Raw genomic sequence first — 14531 nt, 5'->3', positions numbered from 1 at the left:
GGTTGGTCAATTTTACCCCACCAATGGTAACTCCACCATCCCAGCCTTCACAAGTCCGTCTCATTCAGTCATTAATTTTTATAACACAATGATTTTATATTCTTTTATCATGAAAGTCATTCGTAAACCTTTTAAATCATGTTATGGATGTATTTTATTCGAAACGTATAACTTCTTGTAGGACTTGAACACTGACATTGCAACGATATTTAAGCCCACGATAACATAATTTTGAAAATGGAGGTGTAAATAACATTTAAAAATCTCGAATTTCTTTACTTAAAACGTATTGAGCCCACCCTAATACTATATACTGGGTGGCTGGCTATTATTTTCTGCCTATTTTTGCCAAAGCATTTCTTACGGGGTGGGATAGGCCTTATATCAATACGAACTTATGTCATTGCGGTTGGCAACGCTCACGCGGCCCGCACAAACTTAAAATTACTCCAAATTATTCAATCCCGTTTTTGCAGGATAGCCTTAGGAGCCCCGTGGTTCGTCAGGAACGTCGACCTCCATGACGACCTAACTTGGAGTCCATCAGTAAGTATTTTCAGTCGGCATCGATGCGCCACTTCGATAAAGCGGCACGACACGAGAACCCTCTCATCGTGGCCGCCGGAAACTACATTCCCGATCCTGCGGACAGAATGGAAAGCAGTCGACGTCCCCCAAACACGTCATTTCGGATCCTCACGATTCACTAACGGTGCTTTTAGATACCTCAAGCACCGGTCATCGTTCTCGTCGAACCCGTCGCTTGCGACGTAGGACTCCACGACTAAATTGACCCTTAGACACAGCCCACTGAGTTTCTCGCCGGATCTTCTGTGGGTTGCGTTTCCAATCCGTAATTATTTTTATCCGTAATTAAATTATAATTTGCGTAATGACTGGTGGTAGGACCTCTTGTCAGTCCGCACGGGCAGGTACCACCACCCTGCTTATTTCTGCCGTGAAGCAGTAATGCGTTTCGGTTTGAAGGGTGGGGCAGCCGTTGTAACTATACTGAGACCCTAGAACTCATATGTCAAGGTGGGTGGCGGCATTTACATTGTGGATGTCTATGGGCTCCGGTAACCACTTAACACCAGGTGGGCTGTGAGCTCGTCCACTCACATATGCAATAAAAAATAAATAAATGAGATTCGACCCCTGGCAAAATGGATTCTGAAAATCCTGAAATGAAAATAAAAATAAAACAAGGTGCCGGCCAGACGGGGCACGGCCGTAGGTTTTGGTATTTGAAAAATTGCAGAAAGAGTATAAAGAAACAATAGTCTAAAAAAAATTTCTTTATTTACAATATAACTATCACAATCGTTTATAATAATAAGATAAGTTCACAGCCCAACTGATAATCAGGTGGTTACGAGAGCCGGGCTACCATACAAGATTACCATTGCAGGAATTTAAAGACACACAAGATCAGAACAATATATTTTACCAATTATGGCAATTGCTGATTAAAATTTTGTGAAAATTATCATTAACTTTTGTTTATGGTAAACTAAGTTCTAAAAGGATTGAACGATCTAAAAAGATAACCTCTTTTATTTATATATATAATTTAATTTAATTCATCATTTTAAGATTGAAATAGGTACTGAACCTACAGCTATCCTTAATGTCCTGTACTAACATTGATTTAGTACTGAAATGGCCTAATTAGCAAATAATGTAATGAACCTATGGAAGCTATATTTTTCATATTGTAAACATAATTAAAATAAGTTTGAATAAGGTACGCAAAACATTAGCAAAACAAAATCCTACTGTGCTCTCATGATATAAAATAGGACACAGGCTACTCATATCAAGTTTCACAGAAGTATGTACCTTCTTTATAAGCTTATTATTTATCATCCTGTTATTCATAGATAAAAATAAAGTAGTTTGATTTAATTTAATGCTAAATAATTTCCTTACAAATCTCAAAATATCAATTTGGTGTCCATACTATTATTGCACTTGCATACAAGTACTACCATCTTACTATGTATGTAGTTCATGGCAGCTACAATTAATAAAAGGCTTACCCTTGATTTTAATTTTTCTAATTTTAGAAAATGTTGATTATAAAATCTACCACCATAATACCTCATGCCTTTACCACATATGTACAGTATTTAATATTGCACTGCACCATGATAACCTGTTTTTAACTAAATACAATAACAATTGTAATCTTATATTCAGTTTAGCTTATTTTCTGTGTTCACAGTTTACTTTTCTTGTTAAATACTTCTAAAATATATTCATTTCCTTTGTTCCATATCTTATTTAGTTCTTCTATTTCTTTAGCATTTGCTGATAAAAGATCATTATGATAAGAATTTCTCAGTAATTTCTTGGTTATAGTTAGTGAATGTTGGGGAGTTTTTGATACTTCAACTATTTTATCCCAAACTTTGCTTTGTAGCTCTTCAGTTTTATAAATGTAATTGATAAATCCACAATCCAATGCTTCTTTGGCAGACATCTTATGATTATAAAGTAACATTTCTGCAGCCTAGAAAAAAAAGATTGGTATTGTTTTTATTGTGTGTATTTGTTGTTTGTTTGGTTGTACATTATTTAGCAGATTTTGGTCTAAATGGCTTAATGGATTTTTGTGAGATGTCTTGAGATTGATCTTATAATAGGATAAAGTGTTTAATAAAAAACACAAAACAAGTTAAAGAAAAAAAATTCTGTTTTGATCAATAGTTAGTGGCTGGAAATAATAGTCCTGCATACTTATGCCATGAAAACGTAGAATTTAAGGATAAGGTAGGGTAAATTTTACTCCATTACAATATAGATTTAAATTTTATAGCTCATGGTAGAGTAGCTTATTTATCACAATACAAACCATTCCGACAGGAGCCCTCTTCTTCGATGTAGCGAAGGCGTTCGACAAAGTCTGGCACAACGGTTTGATATACAAACTGTATAACATGGGAGTGCCAGACAGGCTCGTGCTCATCATACGAGACTACTTGTCGAACCGTTCGTTCCGATATCGAGTCGAGGGAACGCGTTCCCGGCCCCGTCACGTCACAGCCGGAGTCCCGCAAGGCTCCGCCCTCTCCCCGTTACTATTCAGTTTGTATACCAATGATATACCCCGGTCTCCGGAGACCCATCTGGCGCTCTTCGCCGATGACACCGCCATCTACTACTCGTGTAGGAAGAAGGCGTTGCTTCATCGACGACTTCAGACCGCAGCTACCACCATGGGACAGTGGTTCCGGAAGTGGCGCATCGACATCAACCCCACGAAAAGCACAGCGGTGCTCTTCAAAAGGGGTCGCCCTCCGAACACCACGCTGAGCATCCCTCTCCCGACTAGGCGCGTCAACACCCCCGCCCCCGCCGTTCGCCCAATCACGATGTTCGACCAGCCCATACCGTGGGCCCCGAAGGTCAAATATTTAGGCGTCACCCTCGACAGTAGGATGACATTCCGCCCCCACATTAAGACGGTACGCGACCGTGCCGCCTTCATTCTAGGACGTCTCTACCCGATGATATGTAGGCGAAGTAAAATGTCCCTTAGAAATAAGGTGACACTCTACAAAACTTGCATACGCCCCGTCATGACCTATGCAAGTGTAGTGTTCGCTCACGCGGCCCGCATACACCTAAAAACATTTCAAATTATTCAATCCCGTTTTTGCAGGATAGCCGTCGGAGCCCCGTGGTTCGTCAGGAACGTCGACCTCCATGACGACCTGGACTTAGAGTCCATCAGTAAGTATCTTCAGTCGGCGTCCATGCGCCACTTCGATAAAGCGGCACGACACGAGAACCCTCTCATCGTGGCCGCCGGTAATTACATTCCCGATCCTGCGGACAGAATGGAAAGCAGTCGACGTCGCCCAAAACACGTCATCTCGGATCCTCCTGATCCACTAACGGTGCTTTTAGGTACTTCAAGCACCGGTCACCGTTCTCGTCGAACCCGTCGCTTGCGACGAAGGGCTCGACCAGTCAATTAACCCTCAGACACAGCCCACTGAGTTTCTCGCCGGATCTTCTCAGTGGGTCGCGTTTCCGATCTGGTGGTAGATTCTGCGAAGCACGGCTCTTGCCAGGGTTCGTGTTAGCAACATCGTCAGGTTTGAGCCCCGTGAGCTCACCTACTAAAGTTAGGGTTACGCTGACATAGCCGCTAGGGCTATCAGCTTAGGTAGGAAAAAAAAAAAAAAAAAAAAAAAAACAATACAAAACATTATTAGACAAACCTTCCTTTCACCAATTAGTCTTGGAAAAGTAAATGTGGAGCATCCTTCAGCTACAATTCCCAATTTTGTGAATGGTGTATAGAAATATGACTGAAAAATCAATCAAATTTAGTTTCTGGTATATTATTATCCTGTCTGAAGTTTTAAATAATATGTGTATTTTTTTTTTTAATAATATAATTTAATTTTTTAATATTTTATAGATTGTGGTATAGGTAAGTAAAAGTTGCAATTTAACTTAAAAACTTTTTAAAATTCATGTTACACCTTTTTTAATCTCTGTTGATAAAGGTTCAAAATCGACTTTCACATCAACAATGCCAGATTACGGCCAAGTTGCTGTTTGTGGTATATAAAATTGACTCAGAAAGAAGAAAAGCAGTTTTTCTGTAAACACATTACTTTAAAGTGGAGCTTGCTAATAGATAGCAGGCAATCCTTTACATAATTAATTTTCTAATTAGCATATTAAATATAAAACTTACATTCTCTGAGGCGAACACTAAATCACAAAGTGCTAATGTTGTGGCAGCAATACCAATTGCAGGTCCATTTACAACGGCTATAAGTATCTTTGGAAATTTAATAAATGCTGTAATATATTCCTTCAGTATGTTTGAGATGTTGTATTTTGGGGTTTCAAGAGCTGCTGTGAAGTCATTGCCACTACTATAATAATCACCCGCACCTGTTAAGACTATCATTGATATATTTTCATCGTGTGCTGCGGAATCGAATATTTCCTTAACTTTAACATACATATGAACGTCTATTGCGTTTTTCTTAGCAGGTTTGTTGTACTTCACAATCTTTATCGTCCCCAGATAAGATTCAGTAATATTTTCTGAATTTGCCATTTATGCTGGTGCTTTTGTAATCAGTAGGAATGATAGTATTGATAGTGTTTATTCTATGGGAATGATAATGCAATCAGTGTGACCAGATTTTAGTTGACCAATCTACTGCCTGTGGAGGTTAAAATCTGAATTCTACCAAAAGATAACGAAAAATACTTAAAATCTATTATTATATTTTTTTCGCTGTCGTGTTACAACGTAAAAACATCAATGTTTCCATGATGAAACAATAAAATAATTAAAATAACAAAAAAACTATTAATCAAACCACTGTTTTTTTTAAATTAAATTCTAAATAAAAATATAATAAAAAAATAAAAAAAATAAAATGAAACTTAGTTAAAATTTTCCGTCTTTATGTTGGGTAACATTTTCATAAAGTTTCATAAAGGTGTAAAAAAGTGTGTTGTTTTGAATCCATTAACTCGATAATACTTCTGTCAGGATCAAATCTGCGCGTCGTGGCTAAGATGCTCGGCAGCGAGGCGTCCTGGAAGGTGATACTCGACTTCTGCGAGTCCATCATCTCGCGGAAGGAGGCGGCGGAGCGAGAGAGGGAGAGGTCTTCCCTTTCCGCACCGATCCGTCGCCGTCGAGCCGGGGGCCGGAGGCGGGAATACGCCCGTACGTCCCGGCCCTTGTAGGTAGCGGCCTCCCCCCGGTGAAGGTCAAGGGGTGACCTGAGGGGGTAGAGGCCGCGCGGCGCGCTACCAGTACTCTAGCGCGCTGCCGAGGATTATATAGAGCGACCGGTTGTATCGCGTCTCGACTCGGCAGGCTGGTTCTGGTCTGGCGGGGTATTCCGGGACATCAGCGGCACCGTCTGGGTGGCCCGACGGGCTGCCGTACCGAGACAGCTGACGTTTCAGAGTCTTCGATTCGCCTCGAAGGCTCCGTCGGCTGGGCGTCCTTGGGGTGAGCCGCGCCGTCTGGTTGTAGTGTAGACCGCGGTAACCCCCCTACCTCATCCGGGTTCTGACCTCGGAGGGGATCGGACGTCGGGTGTAAGAGTGTAGGGGAGTCGTTTAGTGGGTGGGCCCTAAAATCCTTGGGCCCGCGGTCTGCTCACAACACCATGCAGATCGTTGAGTCTCACATACCCTGCGCGCCCCTTTTGCTCGGGGACCTCGTAGGAGGTTCGGCCCCCTACCCGAAAAAAAAAAGAGGATCAAATCTGCGACATCCTCCATCCAACTGTCGTAGCCCCTCTTATCCAGGCATTATTGCAGCAACATTCTTATTATAAAATCGATTTCGATCTTGATTTTTAATCCTATTAATATCAGAAATTATTCTTTCTACTTTGGCGTTTGACAAAGGTAGTATCGTCATTTGCTTCACAAATCGGGACTAATTGCCATACCTTGGTTTGTTATTCGCATCACAGATTTGGCTGCCTTCACTCCAAAATTTATCCACCATAAAAGCTTCTGACGTCGAACTAGAAGTTGACAATAAGTTAGACACGGAACCATCTATACAATTTTAATTCCCTTTAATTTTTGTCAACAATTTGCATGTTTTCTGTTGCAACTACAAGGATATCGTGATAAATGGGACATCGCGATATCCTTGTGTAGTAGTTTAATTTTAAACTTGATTGTAAAAATTCTCAATGAAGGAATTCCCGCTAGTCTATCACACTTGGTAACGAAAGGAATAAAAGTTAAATAATTACAATCCATTCGATGAAAGGGGGAATACCCCGAATTTATCCGATATGCCAAAAAATACTAGAATAACTGAAAAGTGTGAATTCTACTAAAATATGCCAAATAATTTTAATGCCGGCCACTGACATGCGCGCAAATATTCGTACATTGTACGAATGTTTGCGCGCATGTGAAGGGCCGTCAAACATTCATTCGCAAACCTAGCGGCTGTGCAAATGGGTTCGCATACTCAATTTGCGAACCCGTTTGCGCTTCCTCCTACACTTGTTTATGAATGTCTCACGAATTTCTCCTCCTTTTTAATTCGTCAATAGAACATTGAAGAGAAAAAGAGTTTTTAATTCTTTCCCAGACATCATTAACAGCCATGCTGTTTTTATGGGATTTCTTTTGATGAAGATACGCTACACAGTAGACGTCACGAACTATGAAAATGGCGTATAGTATACGTCCGTTACCTTCGCGATCGTCAGCTCAACTGGGCAAGCGAATGTGTGGGAGACTACGCGAAGGTTCGAGGTTCGCGCGCTTTGATGTCTGAAAACCGACACAGCTTGGAAAACCACGAATGCAGCGAAAACTTTACATAATCATTCGCAAATGCCGTCCTACACTTGTGGGTTTGCGTATTCGTGCGCATGTGAGTGACCGGTGTAACATACTAAATTCTGTTGCCAGTACCTCAAAATCTACCAAAAAAGTAGAAATCTACTAAATCTGCTGAATGCAATACGGTACCGTAAAATGGGGCGATTAGGGACAAATTCCAACTTTATGAGCAATTTTAAGGTAGTTGTTGATGTTTATAATGCTATATCAGGATCAAAATGATTGAGTCTTGGGGGCATCTTTGTTGTCTAATTTAAAATTATGCAACTAGCATTCCAGTTTAAGCAAAAAATGCAAAAATAGGTGTAATCCCTATTTACCCGAAAATTGCGGTTAATTGGGACGAAATGACAAATTTGCTAGGGTTGGCACTACTTTTATTTTTATATATAGTTTTAATTTATTTATTTATTTAGTTGCACCAACAAAGTGATCATCAATAAAAAAAATTGAAAAACTGACAAAAGTACATGGCAGACATCACCTCAATTATAAGTGCAATCGACAGTGCAGTAACAACAAAATATATATATATATATATATATTTACACATATATAGTGGGCTTTCTTAGAAACGGTTTATATTTCTCCGTTCTTGGTAAGTACTTAGGGGGCTGATATTTCTATCTGGGTTAAGAGATTAGGTGTGTCGGTTATTCCATGGATTAATCAGATGAATCCCCCCACTCTGAACAAATATTAAATATTTTATTATGTATTACTTAGACATTTTTGTCCACCTTGAGATTTCATTGATCTTGTTACATGTCTCGACTTACTTATATTAAATTGCTTATCTATTTCAACTAAAGACTTATTCCCAATTTCGCTTCGATAAACCAGATTTTTACCAACAAATTTAAAAAAGATTGTTATAACTACATAGACAACCCTACAAACCTGTACCTATTTATACTTAGGTCGTTTCCATTTCACGTATTCTCATCCCAATTGACCCCTTTTTCGTTGTTATTTGTACCTAAGACGTCCCCAATATCCCCAAAAACAACAGATTTTTACATGTATTTTTATTTAATCAAATACATTAAAACCAATAACAACTGAGACTTACCTTTAATATATATGCTGGTTCAAACACTAAATAACGTTTATAAATCATAGTCGTCTTCTATTATTATCAAATAAATAAAAGAGAGCAAAGTTTCTAGCACTAAAATAATTACCACCACAGTAAGTTAATTTGAAACGCGATTTTTTATAAGTTAGCAGCTATTATCATGCATATTCAGAGTTGTTTTGTGAACTTTCAACATTCTACTATTAAACTACAAAAAAATGGAAGATTTTGCAACGAATATAAAACTTATATTGAGCGTCGAAAGATTTTCCCGGTTTTTTCCCGATTCGCCTTTCAATCCCTAATCGCCCCATTTTACCGGTACACGTTTTAGTCGGTTTTTTAAGGGATTTTATGACCTGGTAACTAAGACCTTTAAGTCATGTCTTAGTTTAGTTTTTATTCTTATTTTTATGAAAACTGATGAAATGAAATGAAGATGATTAATTTGAGACATTAATCAACTGGGATGAAATCAAATGAAATGCGATGATATGGGATGAAATATAATCTCAGCAAAATAGTGGTCATCTACTGAGACTTTTTCACCAAAATCGGGACCTTTTGGAGGATCCCGAGAAGTGACGTCCAGCGGCTTTGTTTCATTTTCCCACATTTGTGCACTTTCACAGGTATTAAACAGTAAATAAACCACCCTTATTACACATTTAAACCTGAAGAAACATTAAATAGAAAAAATAAAACAAATTACACAACTTAACTCCTCGCGTTCCCGCCAAAAGGTCCAGTTTTAGTCGGCTTAAAGGCTTATTACACTTGGCTAAATTTAGTCGACTGAATTCAGTCGCTACTGAATTCAGTGAAGTGTAATAGCATTAAGTAAGTTAGCCTACTAAATTCAGTAGCAAGGATGGTTTCCGACTGACTAAATAATTTAGAAGCCTAATTAGAAACGCATTTAGGACGGTGTAATCGGATTTAGTTACTTAATGGTTTCAGTCGTCCCATAGCTCTCCGTGCATAAGGATGTTTTAGTTTGTTTTTTACTTCCGAATAAAAAGTATTGATTTCGTTCGCCTTTATTTAATGTGCCAGACATTTATAAAGAGCCCGACATGTTTCAGGGATAATTTTTGTCATCAGGGGTTGGGATATTGAAGAACTAAATTTTAAATCTTGATACGAATTTCCTGTTGCAAGAAATCTTAATGTTACAACCAATCTTTCTTTTGGACTTATACTATCGTAGGATTAGATATGCAATAGTTCTAAAGTAGATATATAATAAAGTATCGTAGGATAGTATCCTGCTTTTGATTAAACAGTGTCACAAGGTTTAATATTTTTTTTTTTTTTTTTTTTTTTTTTTTTTTTTTTTTTTTTTTTTTTTTTTTTTTTTTTTTTTTTTTTTTTATATACTGTCTACCTCCGACGTTATCGGAGCCTATGTTAAACCTAATTCTCTTTCTCATTCCAGTTCTCGCTATTTTTCCGCTCGCACATTCATGCCGCATACATTTTCTTTCTGCATTCATCATATCTTTCTTTCCTTATTCTGGGTGGGACTCCCATTCTGAACCTATTCTACTTATTTACTATCATGTAAGGGGGAAATAACCGCACATTTTTATCTTTTATTTTTACACAATTTTCCTTATCAATTAATTAAATCAAAATTTAAACAACTTCCAGTTTTCTTATTCTTACAATAGCTTCTTATTTCTATTACCACTTATTAAAATTTCTTAGTCTAATACATTTATTGTTCTTATTTCTAATTTGGATTTCTGACATGGAGTTTGTCTCCGTTATGGCTACATGTTCTTATACCTATTCATTACTTTATTTTATTATACATTTTCTTATATTTCTACTTCACTTTTCCTATTTTTTAAAATTTTACAATATTTAGTTTCATGCTGTTGTCATATATAACACTATATATTTACAGCATGTTTATCTAGCTTATTTTATTTTCATTCCTTTTAATCGCTTTTTTAGCTACTTTTTTACAATATTCTAAGAAAATTTTTGTATGTTCACTTAAGATTAGGGGTATATTTTCTAGTTTTAATTCTAAATCTATATTGTTTTCAAAATCATACCTCTCTGGGCCATTTACGGGACATTCCAGAATTAGATGTGTCACGGTCTCGGCTTCACTGGGCTCGCAGATGCATGCAGGACTCTCCTTGCACTTGAAGCGATTCAAGTATTCGGAGAATCCCCCATGCCCTGTCATTATTTGGGTAGTGAGTGAGGAGGTTTCTATTTTCCTTATTACCTTATATGCACTGACCACATGGGGTAGGAATATCTTTGTTACTTTTGCAGTCTCTCCTTGCTGGTATCTTTCTTCCCATGTGTCCAGTGTACGGCTCCTGATTTGCTTCTTTATAAAAGAAAGTGGGCAGAAGTCATATTCTGCCTTCCTTTTGCTTCTCAGTGCCGCTTCTTTAGCTATTCGATCCCCTCTCTCATTCCTCTCTAGACCCGTATGTGCTTTGACCCAGTAAAGGGCTACTGTTTTGTTCAACTTTTGTGCCATCTTTATATTTTCTCTAATTTCTACTGCTAGGGGGTGTAGGGAGTTATAATTTATAATACATTCTAGGGAAGATCTAGAGTCGCTGTAAATACCGAAGTCAGTTGCCGGGTTTTTTAAGACCTCTTTTTTAGCCCTGTTTATAGCTAGCAATTCCGCCTGGTAGACTGTGCAATATGCTGGGAGACTTAGTTTGACACTTTTTATTTCAGCATTTCTATCCCAAAATGATAGAGATGCCCCGACTTTTCCTTCGATTTTGCTCCCATCTGTATAGATTTGTACAGGATGCTCACTTTTTTCCTCCACCTGTTCACAGTTTTCCAGGCGTGTAAAATATAGTTCAATTTGTTCTGCCGGATGAGGCGTATTGGTGTATGCGACCCTCTTCTCTACCTCTCTGTCTGCTAGTATCGGCTGTGGTACCCCTCTCTTAGCTTCATACAAGGCTGCGGCCTCTTGTATTCTGAGGTCTAGGGGTAATATCCCAGCCAGCGTCAGTGCCGAGTTAAGGGAAACTGTGCGGTGCGCTTTGCATATCTTCTGACAAAAAACTCTCTGAACAGCATCGAGTTTCTTGCGTACTCCTCGTTTTTTTAAGGTTTAATATTGGGTCAAACGAGCTCGAATCCATTTATAGATAATAGCGACCCGCCCTCGCTTCGCTTCGGAAACATTAAAACACAAATGAAACCAAAAAAATAAATAAATAAAAAATTAAAAAAGTAGCCTATGTTCATCAGGGACAATGTCGGCATCTAATGGAAAAAGAATTTTTAAAATCGGTCCAGTAGTTTCGGAGCCTATTCGAAACAAACAAACAAACAAATCTTACCTCTTTATAATATTAGTACAGATATAGATTTCTGAAGTCTGCTGGTTCTAAATCACTCATATTTGCTATTCATTCTATTCATATTTGCTATTTTTCCGCGGAGCAATAAATATTTCTTCACCCATATTCTTATTCTTTTTTTTTTCAACTGAGCCGACAGCGACGCCTTTACTAAGACTAATTTTTTGTTGTCTAGACAATATTGGAGCCATCCTCGTACACACACGACACGTCCTACTTCGTCGCGCTTAAACTGACAATTGATTCAGTTTTTTTTCCACAGTAGAAAATTGCCGTTTTTTTTTCCACCCGCACTGCAGGTGGGGTATGTGGGAGTCAAACCTCACTAAAAACTCCTGCCGCTCACAGCCGGCGCCCTACCCCGGACCGGGCGGGAACCCAGTCAGAGCTATTGAGACGGCGGGACAGGGCTTACGCAGAGCATAATACATCCATCCCGCCGTTCCCCAGACGCCGGACCGGCGGCCGCCAGCAACATGATCGCCGGTTCCCTCGGTCGACGGGCCAAGAGCCCGATTGATAGCGCCACGCTACACCTTCCCCCGGAGCGGTCAGGGGAACGCTACCTACCTCGCCGCCCCATGCCCAGGTTCCTCCCTGCACAAAGTGGGTGGAGCCCGAAGCTCTTAGGGGGCCGGGTTACGGACGGGACCCCGGTCCCGACCCCCTGCTCGACGGCGGCGGGTTTCTGCGTAGTGAGGAGAGCTTTGCCTCACTCACCTCGCCACCTCCTTCTGCGAGATGGTGCACTCGCAGAAGTCGAGCATAGCCTTCCAAGACTTGTCGCCGCCAAGCATCGACGCCACGACGCCAGGCAGCGACAAATCCGGTCCTATCTTTGCGACAAGGACACGGCGCTGCACCTCCCAAGCGGGGCAGACAGCGAGCGTATGCTCCGCCGTGTCCAGGTTGTGTCCACAATGGTGGCACCTCGTCGTCAGCTCAGCTCCTATCCGGTGCAGGTACTTCCCGAAGCATCCGTGCCCCGTCAGCACCTGCACCAGATGGAAGGCGTGACGCGTCCTCGGCCACGATTCACCCAGTCATCAAAGACTGGGTAAACCGCCTCGACGGTCCGTAGACCCTACGTGGGGTTGGCCAACCGCCTCCACCACGATTCGAGCACGGACCGCCGAGAATGGGCCTTCCGTGATTGTAATTGCATTTAGAACAGTGTAATCAGAAACTTCTAAATTTGCTTCTGAATTCAGTCGACTAAATTTAGCCAAGTGTAATAAGCCTTTTTTTTAAAGGGATTTTATGACCTGGTAACTGAGACCTTTAAGTCATGTCTTATTTTAATTTATATTCATATTTTTATGAAAACTGATATTATGGAGTGAAATGAAATGAAGATGATTTTTTTTTTTTTTTTTTAAAGAAAGTAATCATTTATGATTAATTTGAGACATTAATCAACTGGGATGAAATTAAATGAAATGAGATGATATGGGATGAAATATAATCTTAGTAAAATGGTGGTCATTTACTAAGATTTTTTCAGTGGACTTTTTGGAGGATCCCGAGAAGTTGCGTCCAGCGGCTTTCTTCATTTTCCCACATTTGTACACTTTCACAGATATTAAACAGTTAATAAACCACCGTTATTACACATTTAAACCTGAAGAAACACTAAATAGACAAAATAAAACAAATCACACAACTTCACTCCTCGCGTTCCCGCCAAAAAGTCCTGTGATAAGCCTTTTATCAAAAACACCATAGATTATACATTAAAAAATACACCTATAGTTAAACAAAAATATAAACGGTACCGTAAAATGGGGCGATTAGAGCTTGAGAGGCGAATGGGAAAAAAACCAGGAAAATCTTTCGACGCTCAATATTAGTATGGGCAGTATTTAATCCTACAACTGTAAATGCAACTTTTTCTATTCAAATATTCGAAATTACCACCAAAAATACTGAATTGCGCACTAAATTTGCTGATCAAATAAATCAAATCTAATATACTATTTGATCTATAAAGCTACACTGTTTTACTAAATGATTATTTGTTAACTAAAAGTAAAACTGATAATTCTGTGTGTGCAACAAAATTTTAAATCAATTTTTTTGAAACTCGTCACCTATTTAACTGTTAAGAACATGAGTTATTCTAAAAATGAAACACCAGTTAATCAGTCATGTTTATCAAATTACAGTGCACAAAAAATCAACTAAGTGCAATCTTAATATACACTAACAATTGCAAAACACTAAGGTAACTCAGTTTTTAGTTTAGCGCACGCTAGTCACCTGCCTCGCATGAGAGGGGTGGCGCCGTGACCTCGTCGCAAAAATAGGAAACGACTTGTCGTTGCCGAGTGTTGTAGCATCGATGCTCGGCGGTGACGAGTCGTGTAAGGCGATGCTTGCCTTCTGCGAGTGCACCATCTCGCAGAAGGAGGCGCCGGGGCGCGTGAGAGATGCACAATCCCGTCGCCATCGAGCCAGGGTGGCGGATCTCGCCAAGCCCTGGCCCTCTAAGTGTTTCGAGTCCCCTTCACATGTTGGTCTGGGGACCGGCGAAGGGGGCCTAAGAAGACGACGTGCAAGCTGCTCTGCACGCGTTTTACACAAGAGCATCCGGATGATGGAAGGTCGGCTATCCTTGAACCACGCTGTTTCTGACCCAGCGGGGCATTCCGTAGGATAACCTATTCTAACCAGCGCCATCTAAGCGGGCTTCGGATGGCCTGCCGACCGAGAGTATGTTT

General features: G+C 39.8%; 2 protein-coding genes and 1 non-coding gene across 3 annotated transcripts; 1 reads left to right on the top strand and 2 right to left on the bottom strand.

Annotated features, from left to right (window-relative positions):
- Positions 1–1285: 1285 nt before the first annotated feature.
- On the bottom strand, positions 1286–6745 carry LOC101741227 (enoyl-CoA delta isomerase 2). Its single transcript, XM_004931447.5, has 3 exons — positions 4718–6745; positions 4233–4322; positions 1286–2515 (listed from the first exon to the last, which is right to left on the bottom strand). Exons 1-3 carry the CDS (start codon positions 5087–5089, stop codon positions 2222–2224), a joined length of 756 nt encoding a protein of 251 aa, XP_004931504.1. The 5' UTR covers positions 5090–6745; the 3' UTR covers positions 1286–2221.
- Mir3261 (microRNA mir-3261) lies at positions 2727–2846 on the top strand. Its single transcript, NR_107546.1, has one exon. It is a non-coding gene; the product is annotated as a microRNA mir-3261 (primary transcript).
- Positions 6746–10370: 3625 nt separating the features above from the next.
- LOC119629183 (uncharacterized) lies at positions 10371–12394 on the bottom strand. Its single transcript, XM_038014229.1, has 2 exons — positions 12382–12394; positions 10371–11539 (listed from the first exon to the last, which is right to left on the bottom strand). The coding sequence occupies exons 1-2, from the start codon at positions 12392–12394 to the stop codon at positions 10371–10373; spliced, it is 1182 nt and encodes a 393-aa protein (XP_037870157.1).
- Positions 12395–14531: the final 2137 nt, after the last annotated feature.

This window comes from Bombyx mori, chromosome 11 (assembly GCF_030269925.1).
Source record: "Bombyx mori chromosome 11, ASM3026992v2".
In the NCBI taxonomy this organism is placed as follows: domain Eukaryota; kingdom Metazoa; phylum Arthropoda; class Insecta; order Lepidoptera; family Bombycidae; genus Bombyx; species Bombyx mori.
The sequence above is the reverse complement of the archived record's forward strand: the minus strand, read 5'-3'. Positions and strand labels throughout refer to the sequence as shown.